This window comes from Myxocyprinus asiaticus, chromosome 26 (assembly GCF_019703515.2).
Source record: "Myxocyprinus asiaticus isolate MX2 ecotype Aquarium Trade chromosome 26, UBuf_Myxa_2, whole genome shotgun sequence".
Taxonomy (NCBI): domain Eukaryota; kingdom Metazoa; phylum Chordata; class Actinopteri; order Cypriniformes; family Catostomidae; genus Myxocyprinus; species Myxocyprinus asiaticus.
In genome coordinates, this window is record NC_059369.1 from 30448563 (window position 1) to 30474442 (window position 25880).

The 25880-nt window shown below is 36.4% G+C and overlaps 1 protein-coding gene across 1 annotated transcript; it reads right to left on the minus strand.

Moving 5' to 3' along the window:
- Positions 1-1112: 1112 nt before the first annotated feature.
- On the minus strand, positions 1113-24987 carry tmem91 (transmembrane protein 91). Its single transcript, XM_051657435.1, has 4 exons — positions 24443-24987; positions 11562-13122; positions 7262-7408; positions 1113-3611 (listed from the first exon to the last, which is right to left on the minus strand). Exons 2-4 carry the CDS (start codon positions 11976-11978, stop codon positions 3456-3458), a joined length of 720 nt encoding a protein of 239 aa, XP_051513395.1. The 5' UTR covers positions 11979-13122; positions 24443-24987; the 3' UTR covers positions 1113-3455.
- Positions 24988-25880: the final 893 nt, after the last annotated feature.

A 25880-nucleotide genomic window follows, 5' to 3' on the forward strand; every position in this document is an offset into this window, starting at 1 on the left:
TTTAATATCTTTCCTTATTAATAGTTTAATGTCTGCAATTCCTCTCAGGAGAGAGTCGTGATTTAAAATGGACAATAAAGCTGCTCTTTTCTGATTAACACAAAGTACATGTTTGAAATTAAAAGAGGAATTTCAGACCATTGCCTCGGGAACCGTAGTTATCAAAATGGAAATTAAAAGAATAGAGGTTTCCATTAGTTATTGAGAAAATTACATCGTACATTAACATGTATTACCGTTAATTGCTGTTCAGCAGAGATTTGCTTGATCTAGCATTTAGTTCCTCTAGAGATGAGCATTGTAATGAGAATCATTAAAGTATGTATTCTCATGCCACAACATTTAATGCAACAACAATCAGTGTAGGGGAGTAACGGAATACATAAAACGGGATTATGTATTTAAAATACAAAATATAAGTAACTATAAATATAAATGATGTGATCCAAAGTGCATTTGAACAGCGGTGAAACACTTGCTTATGATGTGTTACATTCATACGAGCAGACGGAGAAGTAAGTCTGAAGTAAGTTTGGAACTGAAGAAATGGAAATAAACCTTGTGTAAATTGTCAGCTTTACGCTAAGCTAAAATGCTATTTCTAGCCATTTTACATGCACGTTACCAGGCATGATCATATTTTTTATCAAGAAAATTCACGTTGGATCATAATTTCTTTTTTCTAGTAAGTCCTTTGATATTAGGGCAAAAATCATATTCTTGTTAAAAAAAAAAATCTTTCTTGTTTTCCTGTAAAAATATCTAAAAATCTTTAAAACAAGATCAATTTGATTTATCTTGATTTAGAAACAACACTGCATAAGATATTTAGGTTTTTCAGAGAATGCATTTTTAACATATGTATTTTGTCTTACTGTACTGGCAGAGTTTTTATAGTCAAAACAAGTGAAAAAATCTACCAGTGCTGAAGAAGTAATCCAAAGTATTTAGAATACGTTACTGACCTTGAGTAATCTAACCGAATACGTTACAAATTACATTTTACAGCATGTATTCTGTAATCTGTAGTGGAATACATTTAAAAAGTAACCCTCCCAACCCTGACAACAATTCAATCACAAATATTCCAAAAGGCAAAACAAAGCAAAATCTTCAGTCAAGTGTATTTATTAGCTCATAACCGGAATCTGCAAAATTTACATACATTTTCACAACAATAATGAAAGGAAGAATAAAATAATGAAAGGAGAAGGGACATCTGTTCTTCTCAGATTTGTCTGCTCCATGTTACTGTACTGAGAATAAACTGCATGAAAACTGTAGCACTTTGACGAGTGTAGCCATTTGTGGTGCTGCTCTAACATGCCGATACCACATAAGCAATGATAATTTACTGGAGGGGCCTGTGCTATAGCTCCTCTCTTCTGTACGATGGGGCAGGTTGTTGTAGAAGTAACATAATTGCCTACTATGATATGACCCAATTTTTAACTGCAGGGAGCTCGGAGGACACCTGCCAAGGCAGTTTAGGTTGACTGCTGTTTTGTGGCTTTAATCTTTTGCAATAGGGCACATTTCAACCTTTAAGTCAACTACTGTTGTTTTCTGGTAACATTACTGTGCATTTGACATTTGAATGTGGACTATTTCAATGAAATTCTTGCATTTGATATTGACTGGTCTACCACAAAACCTGCTCTATCCTGTTTAGAGAATCCTTCCGTTTGTGGGTTGTGTATACTGGTTGATTTTGTCATGTATATAGATGTATTAATTATGTCCATTTCACCAATCAACTGAATAGGTATAACGTAATTAGTTGTAATCTAATTATAATATTGACGTAAAAGTAAGTTTACATTTTAAATTCTTGTAAGCAGTTTACAGTTGCTGACTTTAATTCCATAACTTGGGTTACATATAAAATAATGATTTTATAAAGTAATATAAAATTGTATTATATAATAGTAGTAAAATAGTAATGTTATATATGATACTATTTTATAAGAAATAAAATACTGACATGAAATAAATGTAAACATGATTTGTTTGAAAAGGGTTTTAGAAAGTAACTTCAGAGTATTGAAGCGATGTGTTTACGTTTTCCATGAAGTAATAATTAATCCGATAATTTTAGAGAAGTAATAAGTAATCTGTGGTTGATTACTTTTAGTCATTGATCCAACACTGCCAGTCAAATTAATTATCAAACTGATTTTCCGATTATATCTCTGTTGTGTACTGCTACAAAAAGCAGCAGACTTGCTGTAGTTTTGAGCCTCCTATATCCCAAAATACCCTTTTACCCAAGTGGATAACCTCAAGTGCATGCCCCCAATCACACAAATGCAGCTTCATGTCAATGACTGCCTTGGCAGGCAATTACTCTTTAGTTTTTAGTTTACAGGATCTTTCACATCAGGCAAGAGGACATATACAAAACATACATGTTATATGCTAGTAGTTCAGTATGAATATAAATTGACTCGCACAGAATTTAAAAAGAGCCATGTGAGGTGTTTAATTTCTCAAAATGTTTTTGTTAGTAGATGGAAAAATGGAGACTTTACATTTATTAAGCCAGGAATATGTCTTGCAAGAGAGGCTTCTCTTAATGGCATGACTCATAGTGAAAGCTGCAGTGCGTATGTGTGCTCAGCCCCCATTACATATGAATGTTTATGCACATACCCAAAACAGTAATAACTGTATGTTTGTCTGTGCATGCTTTTTTTCTGTGTGTTTATGAAGTTCACTACATCTTACCAACATAATGATCTTGGAAAACAAGTTTAATTGTTTTCAAACTCAATTTCTGAAGTCACTTACTGTGGTATATTCGGTTTGATTTGGTATTTAACAGGCAGCCTTAGAGCTGTGGTAGAAACTGACCCGGTTTGTTCAGAGTCATATGTCTCAGAGGGCATGTTCTGCTGATTTGCAGCCAAGTCCATTGTGATCTGATCTAGCTCTAATTGTCAAGTCTGCTTCAAACAAACCCTTAGGCATCAGTCACTTATTAGGTCTTTTAGTCTTTTAACTTCCCTTCCTATACAGAAGCACCAAGACAGAGCACAAGTCTCACTTTCTTTTTTGTGTGCTATAATCATCATCAGTGACATAATTATTTAATTTAATTTACCCAAAGTCAAAGATTTCAGCTAAAAATGTCAGCATAAAGATTGCCATTACCGTTGCCATGTCTCCAAATATTGTAACCCGACCTGATTTTTTTAAATAACTCATGAACACTATTCTGGGCTGCATCTCCACCTTTGGTTCTAAACATATCTGAACATTCTAAATGAGGCTAAGACCCTTTAATATGACCACAAACTTACAGAAAATGTAAGAAAGGTGCAGTTTTGGCTGAATGAATGCACTTATTACAGGTGTAGATGAGTGTGATGTAAGGAGCACAGTTTGTGTGATTAGGATCCAGGTGATTTCTTTGTTGCTCAGAGAAATGAGTGAGTATAATGATGCCTTAGACTTTAAAGTGGTTTCCCAGACAAATAGGAGATCAGGGCAGCGATGGCACAGATGTAAGTGATGATGCCAAAAATGATTGAAAGGACTGAGAGCCACAGAGCCTGTCGAGATGCAGCAATGGCACCCTGGAAATCTCCTTGCGCTGATGCTTTGTTCGTCTGGATCAGAGAGAACAGAAGGGCACACAGTCACATGAAGGTAAACAGTGCCATCAATCACTGTGAATTATAAACATCTTTCTACCCTCTCTAGGTTGTTTACCATATGACTATAGCTATTGTGTTAATAGTTTTCTTTGGGATCGGTCAAATGTGCCTGTATTTTTTGGTCTTTTATTCATTACTGTATTCTCCCTTCATCTTTGATTCCCTAATTTTAGACAACACCTCATGCTCTATTGGAAATCAATCACAAGAGGCCTCTCATTATGACACTAATTAAAGCTTGAATGAAATCCATTGATCAGAGTTGTCATTTAGCTGTGCTTGTTATGTTGCTATGTTTCTGCAGTTCATTGAAAAGGTGCAATCAGATTTGTAATCTCACTCAAATGAAACATTTTAATTAAGCAATATCACATGAGCAATCATGTTATTGAAGGTCAACTGCTGAAGTTAATATCAAGTCAATTTCATTAGACACATTTACAGCCACAATCAGGCCAGCCATATTGTTTATTTTTGCTATGCCAATAAAAGGTAGTTCCAAATTAAGCCAAAAAAGGACCAAATGTTGCATGTCGTCGCGCAACAAAGACTTACATGCTGTCTGGAATGCCGTGAACACAGAAACGAGGACTGATAAAAACAGAGAAGCTTCCCAGTGCTGTTACACTAAATATCAGCACTCTTGGAACACCACTTGTCCAATCAAATTAAAGGACCAGGGGCTTTTGTGGAAGATTGTGCTTATATGCAGGTGATTCCTTACCCACCCTGTCTCCTCCCCAAAATAACCACATATGGAGTGTACAATGCCTGTTTTTACTATGCATATCCTCACCTTCATACAATTACCATATGCATTTCACCATCCAGACACGCTGCGTTTAATGGTTAGGTCGGGATGAAGTGGAGCAGGCAGCACATTTGATGCGCATTTTATGTGCATTGCTGTACCTGTTTGCAGCTGTACAATACTGTTTCCGATGAGATAGTTCTCTCCAATGATCTGTTCGACAACTGAATGTGGCCAGCAGTGCCTGTCTTATAGCTACTGTCTGTTTTACCGAGCCATTTAACGTCAGTCAGAGTCAAGTGCGCATCGCATTACAGATAATCTTTATTCAAATGCTGTACTTATCTCAGTACATGATTGTAATAGAACAGAAAATATCTCAAATTAAGAAATCTTCACTGTCATTTTTAGTTAGGCCTACTCTGTATGTTCCTTCTCTGTGATGACACGGGAAAGTTCTCCAAACGCAGCGCATCCCAAACCAATATTTCCCTTTTACAGCTTATATTTGAATGCCTTTTCAGTTAGTTACATAAAAATAATATAGGCGACTATTGGCTTGATAACGATTACTTCTGTTTCAAGTGCTTAACTACATACTTTTTTATGCTAAATATAAATTAAATGAAAATCAGAGTTTATAATCAGTCTGTTCAGTTCATTATTTGTCCAGCTGGAGTCACCAATTCACACTTACTAGTAAAAGAGTGTGTACGCACAGTCAAGAGTGTCCGGACGGTGCGCAAATATTAAGATTTTTTATAAATCCCGATATGTTCGTGGGAAATTGCTTGCGCACATTTCAATGCCCATTTTGTGCGTACGCAATGTTTATACATCAAGCCCCAGAAGTAGCTGTAGTATCATTTTAAGTTTGTTGCCTCCATTGATTTCACAATAGTACCTACTTTTCCATATATCACCCCACTTGGTAACTGCTAGATGCACTGTACTTCACACAGAACTGAGAGCCCTGACTTGAATGATGTCTGCCACATTGATTCACTGGTGGCATAATCCTGCAAATCTCACTGTAATCCTGCCTAAACCCTCAGGTGGAATTCCATAATGTCCACACTCAGTCCCAAGAGCACTTGCATTGAGGTTTACTGTGAATCTCTGCCAGTTTCAGTCCATCTGTAGTCTGACTATTCACTATGAACAATATGTAGTAGCAATATTTATGAGCTATGTTTATATGTATTTTTGTAAGATTGTCTCTCCTGTAAACAACTCGTATATCATGGTTTGTGAGAGCTTTGCTTTATTTGATACAGAACAAATGACTTCTGTCTTGATACTTCAGCCTCAGAAAGATACAAAATTGATTAGGGGGGAATAATTGTAGATTAAACTACATAAGAATGGTTGATAATCTCATTGTATATAGTAAAATGTATTGACAGAGACTGGATGTGAGGAGAAAAGGGAAAGGAATGTTATTATCAGGCACTATGGAGCAATGCTGCAGTCCCCTATGTAATAGACTTCGTAGTGTATGATTTATGTTTTGGGTTCTCATTCTTCCTGTCCTTTTTCTTGTCCTCTTGCAATAGTTGACATTCCAATCTGTTTCCCCCTATGTCCCATCTGCTATTTTTATAATATTTAATTGAAGGAAGGACAAGTTGACATCAGAATTATTCATGGATCCTTTTATTCTAAAAGGATTAATCATATTGTACATCAGACTGAAAGATTCTAATTGGATTACGGCATCTGAATAGTCAATATACATGTATCTGGGTGAGAAAAAAAAAGAAAAAAGATTTCCTTCATGACAATGATAAGATAATTCACTGTGGTTTCACAGGAAAAACTAGATTTACATTTCCTGAAGGAAAAACAAGAATTGTTAAAGTGTTAGGTACATTTAGGTTTAGGGTCTGTGTAAATAAAATACTGCAACAGAGCCGCTTTACCATTTCCATGAGTGCGAGTCTTATTTTCAGTTGGCTGTGTACAATAATCACATAGTCACTGTGCAGTGTTAAAACAGCTATAAATGGTTAACTATATACAAGAAAGGCAAGACCAATCACAATGCAGTATGCAAATAGATATAAGAAAGGAGACTCAATATGCAAATATGATGGCATCGCTGTCGGATGCATCATACTGAACATTCTATCAGTGGGAGGTTGACTTACACTGATGAGAACTTTAATCTTACATTACTTAAAGTATAGCTTACAAAAAACAAATAGTTAGCACACCTAAGACTAAAATTATCTGAAAAACATTTGGGTCACACTTTATAATAAAGTTCAGTTTGTTAACAGACAACAACATTAGTTTACATGAACTAACAATGAACAATTGTATTTTTAATAACTAACATTAAGATTAATAAATGCTGTAAAAATATACTGTCCACAGTTTGTTCATGATACCTAATGCATTACCTAATGTTAACGAATGGAACCTTACTGTAAAGTGTTAACAACGTTTGAACGGAGTCTAGTGGTTCAGGCTGAATTATTTGCAGAATTGAATACTTAGTAACCATAAGTATAAAATTCTGCAATTAATTCAGCCTGAACCGCTTCGGTATTAGAACAAACCCCAATCTAGATTATTGAGGAATATCAATACAGTGCTGCATTACAAGCACTGCAACTTTGGGTTCTTTTGATCTTAGTGAATTATTAGTAATCACATACAGTACATTTTAACTAGCACAATTCATTCTCACTGTAGATACGAGTTGTTTCCTTGCTGTTGTCTCGCTATCTTTTGTTCCAACACCTCCTTTTTGACTATAACCATAATAACATGTGATAGAGTGAGTGATAATCATTAATAAATAATGTGAAAAAATATAAGTGAAAAGAATGAATTTACCTATTACCTTTTGGGAAAGATAGAATGCAGCGAAACCCAGAGGCCAGAAACAGCACAACATAGAGAAGAATGCAAGTCCAAGGTAATCCTGTGGAATCATGATGGGAAAGTTGCTCTCACTGTCTGTATCACTGAAGTCATCACTGGAGGATTCCTATGGGCAGAGATCACAATCATTAAACTCTACAGCAGTGTAAAAGTCCAGAGAGGATAGACTAAGTGGGTGGTAATGAGTATCTGTAAAATATTTTTGTGCAATGCCAATAAAAATGAATTGACATTCATGCAAGGCAATCATTTCCTAACCCAGACCACAATATTTTTCACTGTGCACAATGTATAGCATTTAATACGTAATGTAATAACACTATTATTAATTATACATTCTCAATACAATTTGTCCTAGTAATGTCTAATCATATTTTGAAAGGAATTCAGATGAGGTAAGAAAATACAGCATCCTGCATTAAATGTACTTTTCATCCAGGCTTTCTGAAATTGCATAATCCAACTTAAAATATGAGTTTCAGTGGCATGACTGAGTCTATAATTACTCTGTCAATTTAGAAAAATACATGTGAACATCAGCATTGCTTTATCTTTTTACCTTACAAAAGGCAATGACTTTGCACTTTCTTTTACTACACATATAAATGTATATGTTGCAGGATTTGCCTGTTCCTGTAAGATAATGTGACTGAATGAGGTTATGCTAAATGCGCAGTACTTGTGTTGCCTACAGGCAAATTCTGACTCATGTTCTTTCAAAAACAGGCTGTTTCCCTACGACTGTGTCTGACAATTCTGCCTATTTTAGTCTCTCTAAAAACATAGTATTTATGCCTTTATGTATTTTTACAGCACTGCCTGGCATTCTACACCAAAGGGATTCATAAGCATGGATTATAAAATGTATGAAAAAAGGAGAAATTTAATAATTTCAACATAAAAGCAAAAACAAGATTTAAACAGAATGGAGACATTTGTGGCAAACAATGCAGTAGTAAATATTCTGGTTCCTGTCTAATGCACTTTATGGTCATAGTGAATCAAAGCTCTCAGGGTGTTTTAAATTATAAACATTACAGGCCCCTGAAAATGATATAAAGCCTCATGAATACTTTAGAGTAGCCTTCCAATCATGTTACCATGTCTCGTGTCACATTTTAGTTTCCTTCTGGTATTTAAATAGTAGAATATTTTATTAATGCTGTGTCATAGTAGAGCAGGGCTTGACAAAACAATATATTCACATGCTCTGGTCATGCTGGTCTCAGAGTAGTCTCTCTTCTTTGTTAGTTCTGCCTATGCTTAGAACAGGTTTTTAAATATTTCAATGGCAGCAGTTTTACACTTGACCTCCTGATGAAAAGCCCTGATGGCATGACAGCATGTGTAATCAGTGCTGACAGAGAGAACCTCAAGCACTCTTTCAAAGGGACTGGGCGTTTCTGCTATGTGACAAGCTGCTTTTGAGAATGCTTTTGGGCACTGATGTAGAATGTTAAGTGTAGGTTTTGTTTGGGCCTCTTTATTTGACTGCATGTGGTGGTGCAAAGTAAATCAGGATCCTACATATTGTCAGATTTTCTGACAGACATAAATGGTCTTGATGTATTGTATTTCAGCTTTAGAGCTATCGCAGGTAAAGAAACAGCCAGATACCTTAATATATTAAACCTATCAATCAAAATGATTACAGGGGAAAACTGAATATGTTATTTGGATCTTTGCTTGACCACACCAGATCTTATTTGCTGGTGTATGAAATAGGGGTTGGCATGGAGCTCATCAGCACAGTGGCATTATTATTCACACACCAGTGGCCACAGAGCTTTCAATAATTGCGCTGAGTTTGAAGGCCACTCTCCACGCTCCGCAACCCCCTACTATTCATGCCTTTTGATTTTTCAATTTAAAAGCTCATTCACCTTTCCCTGACTGTACTGCATATGAATTCCACTTTTGTGCTGCAATATCCTGAGCATTAGTGAAAATACAGAGCTTAACTGCAGGTTCTCTGTTTTTCAGATGCAGGAAAGGGATGAGGATTTTAGACTGTAAAGGAACACCTGTGATAACATGTAAATGTTAATAAGAGTGACTTGGCACTAACTCAGTTCCCACTTCTCTTCAGGAGTTTAAATAAGGTGAATACAGGCAAAGCTGGACACTTTTTGTCATTGTGATGTATGGCAATTCCACTTTACCCGTATTCACCCTCAAAGGTGGGTAGTAACGAACTACATTTACTCCGTTACATTTACTTGAGTAACTTTTTGGAAATAATTTTACTTTTAGAGTAGGTTTAAAAGTGGGTACTTTTTTACTCTCACTCATGTAAATTTGCAATGCCTTCATTTAACACCAAGACAAGCAGATATTTCAAGATTAAAATTGCAGCTCCAACTTAAGGCAGCACGCTGAGGTAAGTTTTGGCTCTAATGATAACGCTGGCTTTTCTGTGACATGGTGATGGTCATTTTCAGGGTGATTCTGTAGATATGGGCTCTTGTGACATCCATTTTTAAGTTTACATTTTTAAATCTGCAGCAATATATCAGTACGCTTTGTCCTGCATCCCACATGTCATAAGCAGTATTTACGCAATTAATCAGCGCCCTCGCAGGTGTACTGAAAACTATCGCAGCTACTTCAGGCTGATTAACTGTAAACATCCATGTTAAATGTAAATGCCTTTTGCTCTGCCGATCACGTTATTGACAACTGGAGTGCGAACAGATATCATTTCTGCACGTGGTGCCCTACGAAGGCTGCGTACTCTGCGTTTATGGAGCGGTGGTACTGAGTTCAGAACTAATGACCTAAATTTTTTCGAACTGAAAATTGTAACTACACTGAACTAACAACTAAAAGCAGAAAGTAGGATTAATAAAACATGATCTTGCTTTGGTTTATATTTCCCTGTGCTGACATTGTTCACGTTTTCACTGTAATAATTACTAGAAAGGATTCCAAACCTCTCTTCTTATTGACAAATTCATCCAGATCTGACAAGAGCCCTTAAAGGTATAGTTCACCCAAAAATGAAAATTATCTTATCATTTACTCACCCTTATCCCATCCCAGATATGTATGACTTCCTTTCTTCTGCAGAACACAAATTAAGATTTTTAGAAGAATTTCTCTGCTCTTTTGGTCCATATTTTAAAGCTGAAAAAAAAAAAATCACAGTCAGCATAAAAGTAATCCATAAGAATCCAGTGGTTAAATCCATATCTTCAGAAGCAATATGATAGGTGTGGATGAGAAACAGATCACTTTCACATTCTTCTTCTTGTGTTTTTGGTGATTCTTCTCTGCATATTGCACGCTGCTGGGCTGGGAGAAGAACGTCTAGCAAAAAATGACTTAAATATTGATCTGTTTCTCACCCACACCTATCATATCACTTCTGAAGATATGGATTTAACCACTGGAGTCATATGGATTACTTATATGGTGCTTGCATTTGCTTTTTGGAGCATAGAAATTTTGGCACCCATTCACTTGCATAGTATGGACCTACAGAGCTGAAATATTTGTCTAAAAATCTTAATTTGTGTCTGCAGAAGAAAAGAAGTCATACACATCTGGGATGGCATGAGTGTGAGTAAATGATGAGAGAACTGATAAAATTCTGAAAGTATAGCTCAGCCATAAAAAAAGTAACGTAACGAGTTACTCACTACTTGAGTACTCTTTTAATTGGTTACTTTCTTACTCTTATCAAGTAATTATTTATGTTAGCACTTTTACTTCTAATTTATTATTTTTTTTAAAGTAATTGTACTTTTACTTGAGTACAGTTTTTGGCTACTCTACCCACCTCTGTTCACCCGACATCAAAAAAGAGGAAATGAAGAGGTAAAAGGAAATAAAAAAGCAGCTATTATCAGCACTGGTGGCATTCTGGCAAGACAGATTTGAGAGGAAACTACAGGTTGAATGCATTTGTAGGTATAGGGGATATTGCATTTCACAAGGGCTATATCTTCGTAATAAAAAGGTTTTAAATCAAAAGTCCAACATAAATGTATGTTTTCTAGCAGTGGTTTTGTACATTGGTTTCAAACAGTTATGTAGTTCAAAACCCTTTTTAATCATTCATGTTGATTCTACCCTCCAAACTGAAATATTAATTTCATCATATAATTGTTTATATATAAAATGTGACTATATATACATTTGTTCCTACACAAAATGACTTTCAAAAATAAATCAACCCAAAAAGTATATACTGGTGTAAAAAGTATGACAACTACCCCCAGTATATCCTATATTTTATTCTGAAGGAAAAGCCTTACCTCAAAGTCTGGCAGAAGGTCATCCCCATCTTCCATGCTGTAGGACACACTGTGGACATCTCTCATCTCTGCCAGTAACTTCCTTTGCAATGGTGATCCGGGGCCAATGTCAACAAAGGTGGTCTCCAGATACTCCTTACTGCGGATGCCCAGGGAGTCAGCAGCAGCCCAAATAGTAGTTGGAGGGTAAAGAGACTCTAGAGAGCTAGGCAATGAACATGGGTCCAGTAGCTGCTGCTGTTGAAAATCTGTAGAACTGCAATAATTCCTCCACTCCTGTGGTGCCAAATTTTTGTCCTCCTCATTTCTCGCCAATATGCCTTTGAACAGTCCACCACCATCACTGGTGCCTGTTACAGATGTGTTCTTGGGGCTGTCACCCAACAGCGGATGTTCGAGTTCATCCAGACTCTCCATTTTCTGAGGTGTCTAGAAGTGACAACATCAACTGAGGCTTTTCCACAGATCTATACAACAGTTCCACTCTTAAAAATATGTAATTTGTGCAAAAGCAGGGGCATGGTAATTCATCTCACACTGTATACTTTTGCTGATTCTCTCTGCAACACAAGATCCTAGTATAAATCACAGATACAAGCATAAATCTAAGCGGGGAAAATATAGTCACCACACTAACTCATGCTCCATTTAATTCTCTCCTCCATTTCTTTTGAGGCTTTGCTGGGAGAGTACTTATTTTAGTCTATGTGCATAGAGCTCTTGCATATTCCATTTCTTCACATGTCAGAAGCTATTTGTTTCTTAACTTGATGACTGAATGCAGGATCCATGTAGCACAGTATACATGATTGGATGTATCTCAGCCCAAAAATATGCTAATGTACTTCACTTTGCACGAAAAAGATGGAAGTCAATTCTGATGATGGAACACCTTGTTCAGTAACAGACTGTAGACAGGTTTTGAAATGGTGGAGATTTTTAACTGTAAACTTCCCTTCTATTCTCACTCAGCTTATCTATACAAATGAGTGGCCTAAAATTATTTTAATAGAATCTAAATTTGTTGTTTAGAGGACTGTAAAAATAGGTGAGATATTGATAGGCCAAAGCTGACAGCAATGTTTTTCTGAAGTGCTAAATTCTTTGATGGAAGTGTCAGTATACGTATAAAGAAATCCCTTAAAAGACAGGTGGTTGAAAGAAAGATCTGCTTTATCGACTGTGCAGGAAGCAAATATATAAATATGTACTCTTTTTTTTTTCTTCCTTTTTTTAGTCTCCCAATGTGTTTTCAGAGTTGCAGTGTAAATTGGACTTCAGACGTCCACAAAAATAGAATCCTCAAGAGTGCTGCTTCTGTTCAGCAAGTGCACAAGAAACCCATTCCGTTTGTAGCCGAAGAGAAATATCTTGATAGAGAAATCAGTGTTAGGTATTGATTTATGGCAGGGTCTGCATGTGCTAGCTGAGACCAAAGTGCTCTGGGACCTGTATTTTTAATGCGCTGTGCTCTCCCAGCCGTCCCCTGTCAGAACAGGCGAGAAGTCTCTCAGAGTCGTGTTCGGCGCCTCTCACCTCTCTTTGTGTCACTTGGACTGTTCTGCCGAAAGAAGAGAACAGAAATATGGTTAAGCTTCAATGCACACAGAAAAGCTCTCGATAAGTGATCCCCAAGTGTCTGCACTTTATAAGGCCAGTCTGGTGTAATGCTTGAGTGGCAAGGCAGGACTTGCCAATGAATGGACACTAATGAACTAGACATCTGCTTCTGAACACTTCTGAGCGATCTATTCCAGGAGCACATCTGTCTCAAAGGCAAATTTCATCAGTGAGAGGACAGAAGCTTGTTGGTTTGAAAATATGATCTGAAGTGAGAAGGCAGTGGCCTGAGTTCCCTTTAAAAATGTTATATGGGCATGACAGTTCAAAAGCAAATTAAAAAACGTTCCTCTTGCTGCACACCCTTTGGCAGATCTTGTTGACCATGATTTTTTTTGCACATCATCTAGTCTACTTACTCTCTTTGCATACAAATCTCTGTGGCCCTCACCTTAAAACACCTAATCTGCCTCAGTACTACCAGTCTATTGCCAAAGAGAAATTACATAGAGACATTAACAGTTAGTTGTCCTCTTTCTATGATATGCCTTCTAGCTTGTGTTTATGTTTATTTTGTCACTAAGTCTCATAGGATATGAGTCATCTTGATGCTGTATTCATAACTTTTCTTTCCAACAGAAGCCTCTAGTTTTCTTAAAACTTAATAATCTGTGTTCTGCCACTGTAATAAATGTATTGTTGGTAACCTGAAAAACTGTGCTTTGTGTGGCACATCTATATTAACTGGTTTTATTTAAAGGAATATTCCGGGTTCAATACAAGTTAAGCTCAATCGACAGCATTTGTGGCATAATATTGATTATCAGAAAAATTTATTTTGTCTCGTTCCTCCTTTTCTTAAAAAAAAAAAAAAAAAAAAAAGCAAAAATCTGGGTTCCAGTGAGGCTCTTATAATGGAAGTGATAGGGGGCAAATTATTGAACATTAAAATACTCACTGTTTCAAAAGCATAACCTGACAAAAAGGGTATGTGTTTAAACATGATTTTAGTGTGATAACTACTAACCTTTTCTGTGTAAAGATATAGCCAATTTTACAACTTCATTAGCATGACGATGTAATGTCAACAAACCCCAAAACAACTGTAAAATTACGAATTAAACAACTTTACAGCTGAAATAATACACAAGTTTTAACAGAAAAATTATTTCAAGTGCTTTTATAAAAATTATAAGCTTCACATTTCTGTGTTTTAACCCTCCAAAAATTGGCCACATTCACTTCCATTGTCCCCATTCACTTCCATTGTAAGTGCCTCATTGTAACCTGGATATTTGCGTTTTTTTTTTTTTTTTTTTTTTAAGAAAAGGAGGGACAAGTCGAAATACATTTTTGTGTTTGTCAACATTATGCCATATGCTGTCGATTGAGCTTAACTTGTATTCCAAGTTAATGCGACAAAGCCACCTTTATGAATTTGAACTTTGAATTTGAGTCTGATTATGTATTTCTGCTTTGATTTTGCGGTGTAAATCTAGAAATGTTCTTTAATTTTTTTGATGTCCATTATTTAATGTATTTGATATCACTGTACTTTGTTATTTTATACTTGAATTAATAAAAATAAAAAATAAAAAATCAGCAAAGTAGTCAATGCTGCTGCGATGGGAGTTTCAAATGCACTGTAAAAAATTGCTTGGGTGTTAGAAATACTGTATGATTTAATATAATTTAATCTTTAGTTTACACCAACAAAAGTAATTCTTAAGATTTAGATGAAGAAGAAATAGATCCTTTTGGTACAGCTGCACAATTTTCAGTGCAGGTGCCGCTGAGGGAGTAGGAGATGGGATTTGTCAGTGAGTCGACATGATTTGGCGATCAGATACCAGAAGTATCGGAAACAACATGCCGACCTCCATGTGACTATGTTGGTAAATTTGGCACGTTCCTCTCTTCTGACTGTTGTAGTCCATTTCTCTATATTTTTTCTCTTTTGGAAAGTTGTGATAGTTATGGTCGATTTTTCTTTTGCTGTTGGAACAAAAGAGAACACTGCAATAACATTTGTTATGATCTCCCAATAATTTCTATACCCTGCAATTACTTCCACATTCCAAACCCAGAAATGTCCAATGTTTCTTTCTCATCAGTTATATGTGGCTATCGATAGACTAAATTGAAGCGATGACTAGAAATGATGAGGGGAACCAGATTGGGACATAATCAAAGCCAAACCTGCATCCCTTCATGGACTCACCAAAGCTCAATGGGTTTAACCCCAAGGCCGCAGCTCCAATAAATTATATTATAAATATTATGATGAATTAGGAATTGTATTTGCTGTGTTCAAATATAAAGGTATTTAAATTTGGTAATTTGACATTTGTTTAAAATTTATAGTCTCAGATGGCTTTTCTCTTGCTGTAGACCTTATTTTATTAGTCATATTGGGCTGGAGAGTCTCGGTGGGTGTAAATGAAAGCAATTCGGCTCTATCAGAATCTGAAAGAAAAGTGCTGTCACATCTCCCAGGGGCCCCTCTGTCAGTTAATCAGCCCCTGAAAAACCAGTGTGACAGCTTCGGAATGATAGCCATCTGCAAGCAGGTGAGTGTCTGTCTCTCGTTACTAACCTTGTGCTGTACTCTACATGCCTGTCTGCACTAGTCTAGCACACCTGAAATAATCACTGTCAATGGCATTGCGTAGTCATAAGAGATTTACCTGAGGCATAGGTGATTCTTTTGTAAATAAGTATGTTTTGTAATTTAGTATGTAAATGGATTTAGGTTTAGTATGCATGTTGCAGCCTCGAAGCTAGTAAATAATGGACTGTAAAAACTGCATTGGTAAAAGGATTCCGCTTAGTTGATTATATACAAGAGCACTGCATTAGAAAATTTAATTTAGATTTTAACGATTTCCTTAAGGCAATCATTTTCCATCTGCAGAGCATGTGGGTGTGAATATGCTGATCTTTTTAAGCGTACTGCAGAGCCTTTACATACATATCCTCATTAGTGCAATATATTTTATGTAACTTTTATCAAATGTTCCTCACAATTTTTCCCCATTTGTTACAGCTTGTGCAATGCTGCTTTGAAAGTAAAGCTGAGAAATTTAAATGGAAGGTACAGTTGCCTACTCATTTGATATATGGACGATATATGGACTAGACTGATGCATATTGTGGTGCAGCACTCTTGTGTAGATCTGCTAAAACAATAGTGAGCTTGATACTGAAAGGGAGTGCTGAAGCCTGCATTGCTGTATTTAATTTAACTTTGCTCTGCTATCCTGTCCAAGTTTACTTTCAAATAACTTTCTTCCTTCTTCATTTCTTTGTTTACCCCCCTTTAATGTCTTTCTCCTCCTCCACTGTTGTAGTGTATAGTCTGACTGGAGTGCAGACAGACTGCCAGGGTGATAATTCAGGAGAGGTTCCCTGCTCTACCACAGTGATTCTCTGAACATGTTGGACACTTGGGAGAGGACCACAAACATAGACACAGACCTAAATCCACACACATTCAATACAGCTGACAAATGCTGAATACAGAGGTAGAAAGGCTTCAACTCTAGTCCAAATCTAATGTTTGCATGACATGCCATCAAATAAGAAGTCTTTATTTGGTACATTTTTGAAGGCAACATAAATGGTTCAGTGGTAAGTGGAAAGAATAAAATGGTGTCTGATGGAGAGGTTAAAAGAAGTAAATTAATTCATAATTTATTTATTTTTTTTTTAACCTCTGATTCTATTTATTCCTGGAAATAAGCATTGTAGTCACTAAATATTTGCTTATCTAAAGCTCACTTGAATCTGATCATTGGATAAGATGTTATGGTGCAGCCTGTCTAAAATATGTCTGAAACCTGTTTCTTTAGAAATTACCTTCTTACAAAAACACTAGTTGTTAAAGGAATAGTTCACCAAAAATTTGTAAATTATGCCATCATTTACTCACCCAAAAAATGTTAAGTGTCGCACTGATTTATTGCTCCAATTGTTTTGGAGCGATAAATCTGTGTGTGGACACTTACAATTTTTTATTGATTATTGCATTGTGTCATGCACCTGTGCCCAACTTAGGTTGGATGTTCATACCTTTTTTCTTCATTTATCATTTACTCACCCTCATGCCATTCCAAAGCCCATATGACTTTCTTCGGTGAAACATAAAGAGAGATGGAAAGGGTTTGGAGCAATATGAGGGTGAGTAAATTATGTCAGAATTTACATTTTTGAATGGACTATCCCTTTAAGTCACTGACTGATTTGGCAGCAAGGCAGCTGCCTTCAGTGTTGGACACAACCAATATGTCAATAGCTCTTAAGCCCCTCACACACTCACACACACACACACACACATACACATGTTGGTGCAGCTATCCTTATGAGGACTCTACATAGACATATTTATTTTTATACTGTACGCAGTGTTGGGGAGTAACGGAATACATGTAACAGGATTACATATTTAAAATACAAAATATAAGTAACTGTATTCCACTACAGTTTCAATTTAAATCATTGGTAATTATAATACAGTTACATTCAAAAAGTATTTTGATTACTGAAGAGATTACTTTGCATTTTATTTAATTTATTTTTGTATTTATTTTACATGCACGTTACCAGGCACGATCATATTTTTTTATCAAGAAAATTCGCGTTGAATCATAATTTCTTTTTTTCTAGTAAGACATTTGATATTTGGGTAAAAATCTTATTCTTGATAATAATTTTTGTATTGTTTTCCTGAAAAAATATCAAAAAATCCTTAAAACAAGATCAATTTGATTGACCTTGTTTTAGAAACAACACTGCATAGATAGGTTTTTCAGAGAATGTATTTTTAACGTGTATTTTGTCTTACTGTACTGGCAGAGTTTTTATAGTCAAAACAAGTGAAAAAATCTACCAGTGCTGAAGAAGTAATCCAAAGTATTTCGAATACGTTACTGACCTTGAGTAATCTAATGGAATACGTTACAAATTACATTTTACAGCATGTATTCTGTAATCTGTAGATACATTTCAAAAGTAACCCTCCCAACCCTGACTGTACGAACTATAGGTTCTACCCCCTAACCCTAACTCTACCCCTAAACCTAACCCTCACAAAAAACTTTCTGCATTTTTCCATTTTCAAAAAAACATTGTTTAGTATGTTTTTTAAGTGATTTGAATTATGGGGACACTAGAAATGTCCTCATAAACCACATTAATAGCACAATACCCTTGTAATTACCAGTTTGTGACCTAAAAAAATGTCCTCATAAACCACCCAAACCCTATGATGGCTTGCTTCCAAGAGAGATGCACTCAGCTTTATTACTATCCCCCCAACTCCATCCAGTCACTATAAAGGACTGCAGTCAGCAGCATTACAAGACTGCCTCACTTTCTGAATTCTGCCTCACACATAAAACACCCAGTCAGTTGGACAGAGCTCAACAAGGACAGCACAGCAAATCAGCAGCAGCGCTTTTATAGAGAACCGCTTCCCTTTTCCTCTCTTCTTTTTATTCTATAACGCTTGTGCACGTTTGCTACTTTATCCTCTTTCTGACCTTTATGACTGACCTCTGTCATTTCTTTGATTCCTTTACCCAGTTCAGCATTATAGCAGCTTAACTTAATCTCAGAGTCCCAATATAAATGTGCTTCCAAAGAAAAGGGATCTGGTATCAGAGTGAATATGTATAATGATGATACTGTATGTGCAATTTGGGTGCACACTGTAAAAACTGTTTTGTAAGGTTAATTTAAAATGTACTTTGTGTGGTAATATCTACATTAACTGGAGTTATTCAATTAAAAAATGTTTTTAATCTGAATTAATTTACCTGAAAAATCAGGTTACATCAATGAATGTAACTGAAATAGATCCAAGAGGTAAAACTTGCAGGTTACCACCAGTGTATCTAGCAACATTTGTCATTAATGACACTGGGTGTCCCCTCAAAGGGACAGTGTCTTTACTGTAATGTCTTAACTTTATTTATTAATATATATTAATAATAAAAATTAATTAACCCATGGACCATTTGAAAGGTTATATTGAATATTCAATATTCAATTTCTGAAAGCTGCACTATAAAAAGTGGTAACTTGCGCTTCTTAACATAGGGAGCTATTTCTACCTGATCTAATCTTTTTTTTTTTTTTTTTTGGTCAACCTAAAGTATTCAAGTTTATTTAGTGATGTTAAATCATATGTTTGACTTATATATACTGTATATAATTTAATATACTGGTTAATATAAAGGTTATAATATACTGGAATATATCTAGTTAATTTAAACTTTAACACATGCATTTTACATTTTTAGGTTGCAGTTTTATGTTATAGCAATAGTATTAGCCAAAATTTGGAGTAAAAGTACTTTTTCGAGATAATTTACAGTAGCTCAGAGAGGAAATCAGTTGTTAAAGCTGAAGTGTGTAATTTATGTGCCTCTAGCATCGCCAAACGAAATTGCAGGAATAGTGACAGCTTTGAAAAACTCTCCCCGTCTTCCATTCATTTTTTACATTTATTTGCAAATATATTTATTTGTTTATTTTTAATATTGGCAGACTTCGTCCTCCATATTCCATACCTTTAAATTGCTTACTTATAGCTATCTCTGCATACCACACTGGGATAGAAGAAAGTATCATTTTAACCATGGACTATAACTGAAATTGTTTTATGTGCAGATGAACAGAAACTGTATTTTTTCTTTCCAGCTCTAGCATTCTGCTGCCTCCTTTCCAAATGGTAACCAGTTAGAACTAAATAAATGAACGGATAATAACTGTCTTTTAAAATGACAGTACTCTGTGCTATGGATGGGTGATATACCAGTTGAAGTGTTTCCAGATCTCACAAGAGAAACAAGTTACCTGTTTTGGAAAAACAAGCTCAAAATTAGGGACTTGCCTCTCCCAAAATAAGTAAAAATCAGCGATAAAATATTTTCCCATGTGGGATAATTTTCAGGATAGAAATCATAACAAGTTTATTATACAGTGGCCTATACAAAGTAACATCTTTTCAATAAATCGATTCTTAATTCTAAATTTATCCCCAAAAACATTTCAAATATTCATTTGGCCACCTAAAATCAATTAATAGCCTAACTCTCTCTCTCCTGCATTCACTCACACACTACGTGGGTGCGTTTGGACTAAACATCTCCTTTAGCTGGCTGAATGATTTAAAAAAAAAAATAATTACATTGGTTTTTAAACTGGAGGTGTCCTTCAGAATCAAAGCACATCCATATGTTCTATTAAAAAGAGAGGAGTCTCATTTTTTTGGGCAACAAGAAGTGGTGTAATTCCGAATGTTGGTTAATGTTTGTTTATAAACGCATTATTGCTCATTGTTTGTTCATGTTACTTCATAATGCATTAACTAATGTTAACTTAAACAACCTTATTGTAAAGTGATACAAAAATTATTCATATACCATGGTATTTACATATTATTCCCAAATATTTCAAAGAATATTATGGTATTACCATGTTATATGCCCATATAATAAAATTACTATCATTCTTTTTGTCATTGTCCCCCATGGTCTTTCCGTGTCTCTCATTCTTCCTCAATATTTCTCTCTCAGCCTCTCCTCCATTTTTCACTGTCATTTCATCTTCTCTCCCCCACACACACTCTCTATCTCTCATTCTCTCCCTTGGGTTGGCAAGAGCAGTCACTGTTTCAGAGGAGCCATTTGTACATATCTTAGCTGGGTGATTTCCCTCATCCCTCAGGTCCCATTGTGTCCCACACCAGCTGTTATAGAGAAAGAGTGAGACAGACAGGGTTGTTGGGGAAATGCCCTTCCACAGACCCAAGTTTTGGAAAATGTGTGTTTGTGATGTATGTTTGTCTGTGAGGCATGAACACTGTGTGTCTGTGTGTGAGTCTTCCTCATTATATGTAATCTGATTACAATGGGACATCTCATTATTCTTTTTGGTCCACTAGGGTGAAGAAAAGGGCACTAGGGCTTGACAGATCTATATTGGTGACGATTAATGAAAAGAGTTTTTCTTTTTCTAATTGCAAGGTTTTTTGTTTTTTTTACTGCATTGCATTTCTTGTGTTTCAGTCTGATTTCTAGTTGTGTGTCTGATATCTCTGTGCACATTGCTCAGTTTATAGTAATCGTTCTTAACTGGTGGGTTGTGAATGAAAAATGGGTCATAAGTCTGTTCTAATAGGGTCGCGGACAGCAGGGGTAAATGCATCCAACTGTATAGTTAGGATAGCAAAATAATACACTGATAAACTTTTAAAAGGTCTGGAAAAAAGCTTCCCATATGTTTTGTTACTGATGTCAAAGACCCGTTTACAACTGGTATCAAGATGCATTTTGGGCAATCCGATTACAAGTGGTCTGCGCTAAATACAGGTGAAAACTAGGTGCAAACTTTTTGTGATCGAATCACAAAAACCACATATGGAGGTAGTCAAAAATGCATTTGACCACATTGCATTTGAGGTGTAAATGCTAATCCGTCCTAAAAGCGTCCCAGACAGCAGTGAAGCGATACTCCACACCTGTTAATCAACCGCTGTGCTAAAACAAGAGGTTAACATTTGCCGGTTACGTGCTGCTTTAAAGTCATCATGAAATGAAATCCGATGCTGCCCTATGCGACCGCCTAGTTTACTTATGTATTATAAACAATTTTGGTGCTGTTTTGAGCCGCCACTTGTCCACAGTGCAATCTGGGTGGTATAGCAAAACCAGCTGAGAACCACTGGTTTACAGTTTCAAAGACAAGTGGCTCTTATAAGTGATCTCTTTGAGAATGATTCAACCCATGAATATCTGCTCAATCTATTGGCTCAGTCCTCCATTGCATTCTCGTTTGGTCTGAGAAGGATCTTTTTTTCATCTCGTCTGTGCTTGTTAACCAAGACAGCTACAAAACATGATAGTTGTGCTGTGTATAGTGAGCAAAATACGATCGATCGGAAATGCTGTCATTTGGTGTATTATGACACTTTTTCCTTTATGTGGTAAAATATAAATTGAGCCATATGAACTACACAAGCAACTTTCTATTGAAAAGGCACTGAAGCATTTTTTTAATTAACAAGCCTGGGAAAGTGCATCAAGGAACAAAACACGCCTCTGGGCTTTTTGCTCAGGTTGGATGCACTATGTGAACATATTTCAGGTCTGTCTTAGAAGAAAGGATGAAAGAGCTTTCAGTGTCCTGACCTCTTCTTGGCCCTCTCCTCCTTCATCTGAGTCAGAGAGACCATTGTAGAGCACATACACACACTAGTTCTGTTCCAAAACATTGTGAGCTGCCTTGCAGCCCATTGCCTACACAGGCAGCTGCCTTCTACAGCCGGTCGCACTCACTTTGTCTGTCATCTTGGATTTACTCTTTTTTTTTCACTGAGCTCATCATTGCAATGCATTCTTGGATTGTCTTCTCTGTAAAGGATACATGTGATGCTTCCTTATAATTTGGTTAAAGTGAGATATTATGGGAGGCAGCATAATTAAGTTGCTTACCTTTTGGAACATCCTTTGCATCGGGAGCACACCTATGATGTCTTAAAACGTTGCCTACATAGACAGCTTACTACTGTAGGTTTTAAAACAGAGCTACTGAGCACCCATCCCACTGATACGCATCACATACAATATTTAACAAAAATAAGAATATAAGAAAAAATGTCTTTGCAGTAATAACACCAAAACAGCAGACTCAAATATGACGACTTGTCTATCACTTTGCAGCAACACGGAAGCTCAGATAAGGCGTCTCTGTGTGCACATTTAATCAAATTAGAATTCCTAACACATGTCAGACATAATCACCGGCTAATTGTTTATTACTCATGCTAAGTAAATGTTTATCTCGCCAGTGTGCAGCAGGCAGGGGAATATGGCAGCACAATGTGACAGCACAGTGCTGATAAACAAGAAGAGCTGTCGTATATGTGCGTGCATGCGTGTGTGAGCGTCTGTCTCTTCAGGACTGTTTAGATTAGTAGTGAGATTCTGTTTTGTGCATAAGGGTGCACTGAAATTTTAAGCCTAATAACGCACAAGACCATATGTCATGAAGTAATCTCCTTTTTATTGCAATCTGAAAGCATGGTTTTTAGAGAATTATTTCAAAGAATCGTATTCTTTGTTCAGCTATAATGGTCTGTCTGCATGTGGGTGAATTTACCAGTGTCAAAAGTAATTGCTTTTTTCTGTTTTCTTATATATACAGATATATATGTGTGTGTGTGTGTGTGTGTGTGTGTGTGTGCATATATATATATATATATATATATATATATATATATATATATATATATATATATATGAAATATATTTACTTGAATATATTCATGCAATTACCTGGGATCATCCAGTATACTACATGAATCATGATATAGGTAAAACTGTATTGCAGATACAGTCACTAAGAATATAAATGTCTCTCCCTAATGGGAGCTGCTGCAGTTCCCCTTAACATTAGCAGAAAGTGCGTCCTTGACAAAGCCAGCCTATTTACTGCTGAGCAACAACATCCTCGTGTCAGTGAGTGAAGTCAGTAATAATGGAAAAGCTTGCGTGTTGTGATTGCCCGAAATAGCATTACATGCCATGCAAGTAAAGGCACAGGAGAGTTTGGCTGAGTGGGTTTTCAGAAGGATTTGAGATTGAATTTGTCCAACACAACCATCAGCTGTCCATGGAAATCAAAAGGATTGTTTGAAATCTTGTGTCATGTATTCTGGGCAGCACGTTGAGGTCAGAGGCAAAGGTCCATATAACAGCACAGCAAAATTGAAAAATGTCCCACACATCTGTTCGCTCTGGATGTGATATGAAAATATTATATACCCAGGCACAGAGGAATGCAGACAATGTGAGATAACATCTACACCGAGGCCGCTTATAAAGAAACTGTATACCCTGAATACACAGTATCGTTATGAATTAACCATGATACCATAATGAAAACCATAATATATATATATAAAAAAAAATAATAATAATAATTTAAAAACAAAGCAATAAACTGCTACAAAATATACACTGAACATACCAACAGCTATGTATGTACATACTGGTGTAATTTCAGCATAAACAAGTGCAAAAACAGGGATGTCCATGCATAATAAACCAATAAACTGATATAAAATATACACTAAACATACCAATAGCACTGTAAGTACTCTGTTTAATGTATAAACATGGGCTAAAATGGGATTCCCATGCATGACAACACAATTATAGATTTTTGTCATTGTACATCACACTTTATTTATGAATCATTACATAAAACAAGTTTAAAAAGCATTTTCTATCACTAAAAATTAAAGCAGAACCTACCTCTTTCATTTGATGCTGAACTCTTCAGTGCTGTCCGCGGAGTGTGTGGGTAGGTTTGTGTGTGTGTGTGTGTGTGTCCAGTGTTCCCCAGCACTGCTGAACTCAGACCGAAGGAGATACTGAGTGAAGCAAAACAGAGGAATCCAGCGGCCCAGTTTGAACTGTCCAAAGCTTCAGTAATACTTGTACCAGCACCAAGAAGTATCCTCCATACCACAGTACAGTATATGTGTATGAGTGTGTATGTGACATAGAAAAAGTGAGATGGGATGGAATGGATACTGTGAGATTATGAGTGTGTGTGGTTCTTGCCTCCCACGTTCAATGTTTTAGAAATCCGGGCTCCTGCAAGAGTGTGTAGACACACAGCTGTACACACTGCTCCTGGTGCTTACACACACACTCTCTCTCACTTCACACTCACTCTGCTAAAGAGTGAGTAGTTGCTCTTTTAATCCTGTTAATGCTGGTATTTATACCACCAATGCTCTTCTAAGTCCCACTGGCGAGACTTTCAAAGTACAACAGCGAAGAGGCTCCTTGCATCTCCCTCTCCTCTTCCCTCGCCACATCTCTCCCTCCTCCACTATATTTTGCTCTACACTCCACCCCCTCTTTACCCCCACTCTCCTCAGCTCTTCTCGGTATAGCATAATCACAGGGTCCTAGAGCCTGACAGTATAATTGTGTACAATGCATCCCTGCTAAAGAATATCCATCAATATGTTGCAAGCTCTCTCTCTCTCTCTCTCTCTCTCTCTCTCCATCCTGGCTGCCTTTCTTGCTCTCTTTGCCTGAGGGTGTTTCAGAACTATTGGCATGTTGGCATGAGGTTGTTTTGCAAGTATGTGGAGTGTTGTTCTCGATCAAGCTACAGCTGAGCCACACTGCCACTGAGACCTCCTCTCAACGTATGTCAGTCTTAAAGAAAGAGATGTAACGGAAGATAAAGACAACATATAACAAAGAAACAGTTTACAAATAACCTGAAAAGGCTTTCGCGACCAATGTTGTAACACATGTTAGGTATAAGGGAACTAAATGTAACAGTTCAACCAACAAATACTGAAAAAACCTAATGGTCAATCACAATTTTCTTTCTGTATTGTGGCATATTTTTGAGTGAAAACATTTGAATGAATTGATTGGACACATGAAAGACTTGACTGGATCATGCAGTAGTCTCTATTTGACAGATAGTTGGAGAGGACGGGTTGAAAAACAAGAGGGATTGGTGACGTCAGCCGAAAAGGAAAGCTGCTTCCAAGGCGGAGCAAGCTATTACATTTAGACAAAATATTGCGAAGACATGCACTGCTGAATCGTGCACAATAAGACCAGGAATGTGTGTTAAAAAAGTACACTTGTTTTATTCAAATCAATAATATTATTTGACATCACTGAATCAAGCTGACCACATTAGTTTATAACAACAAAA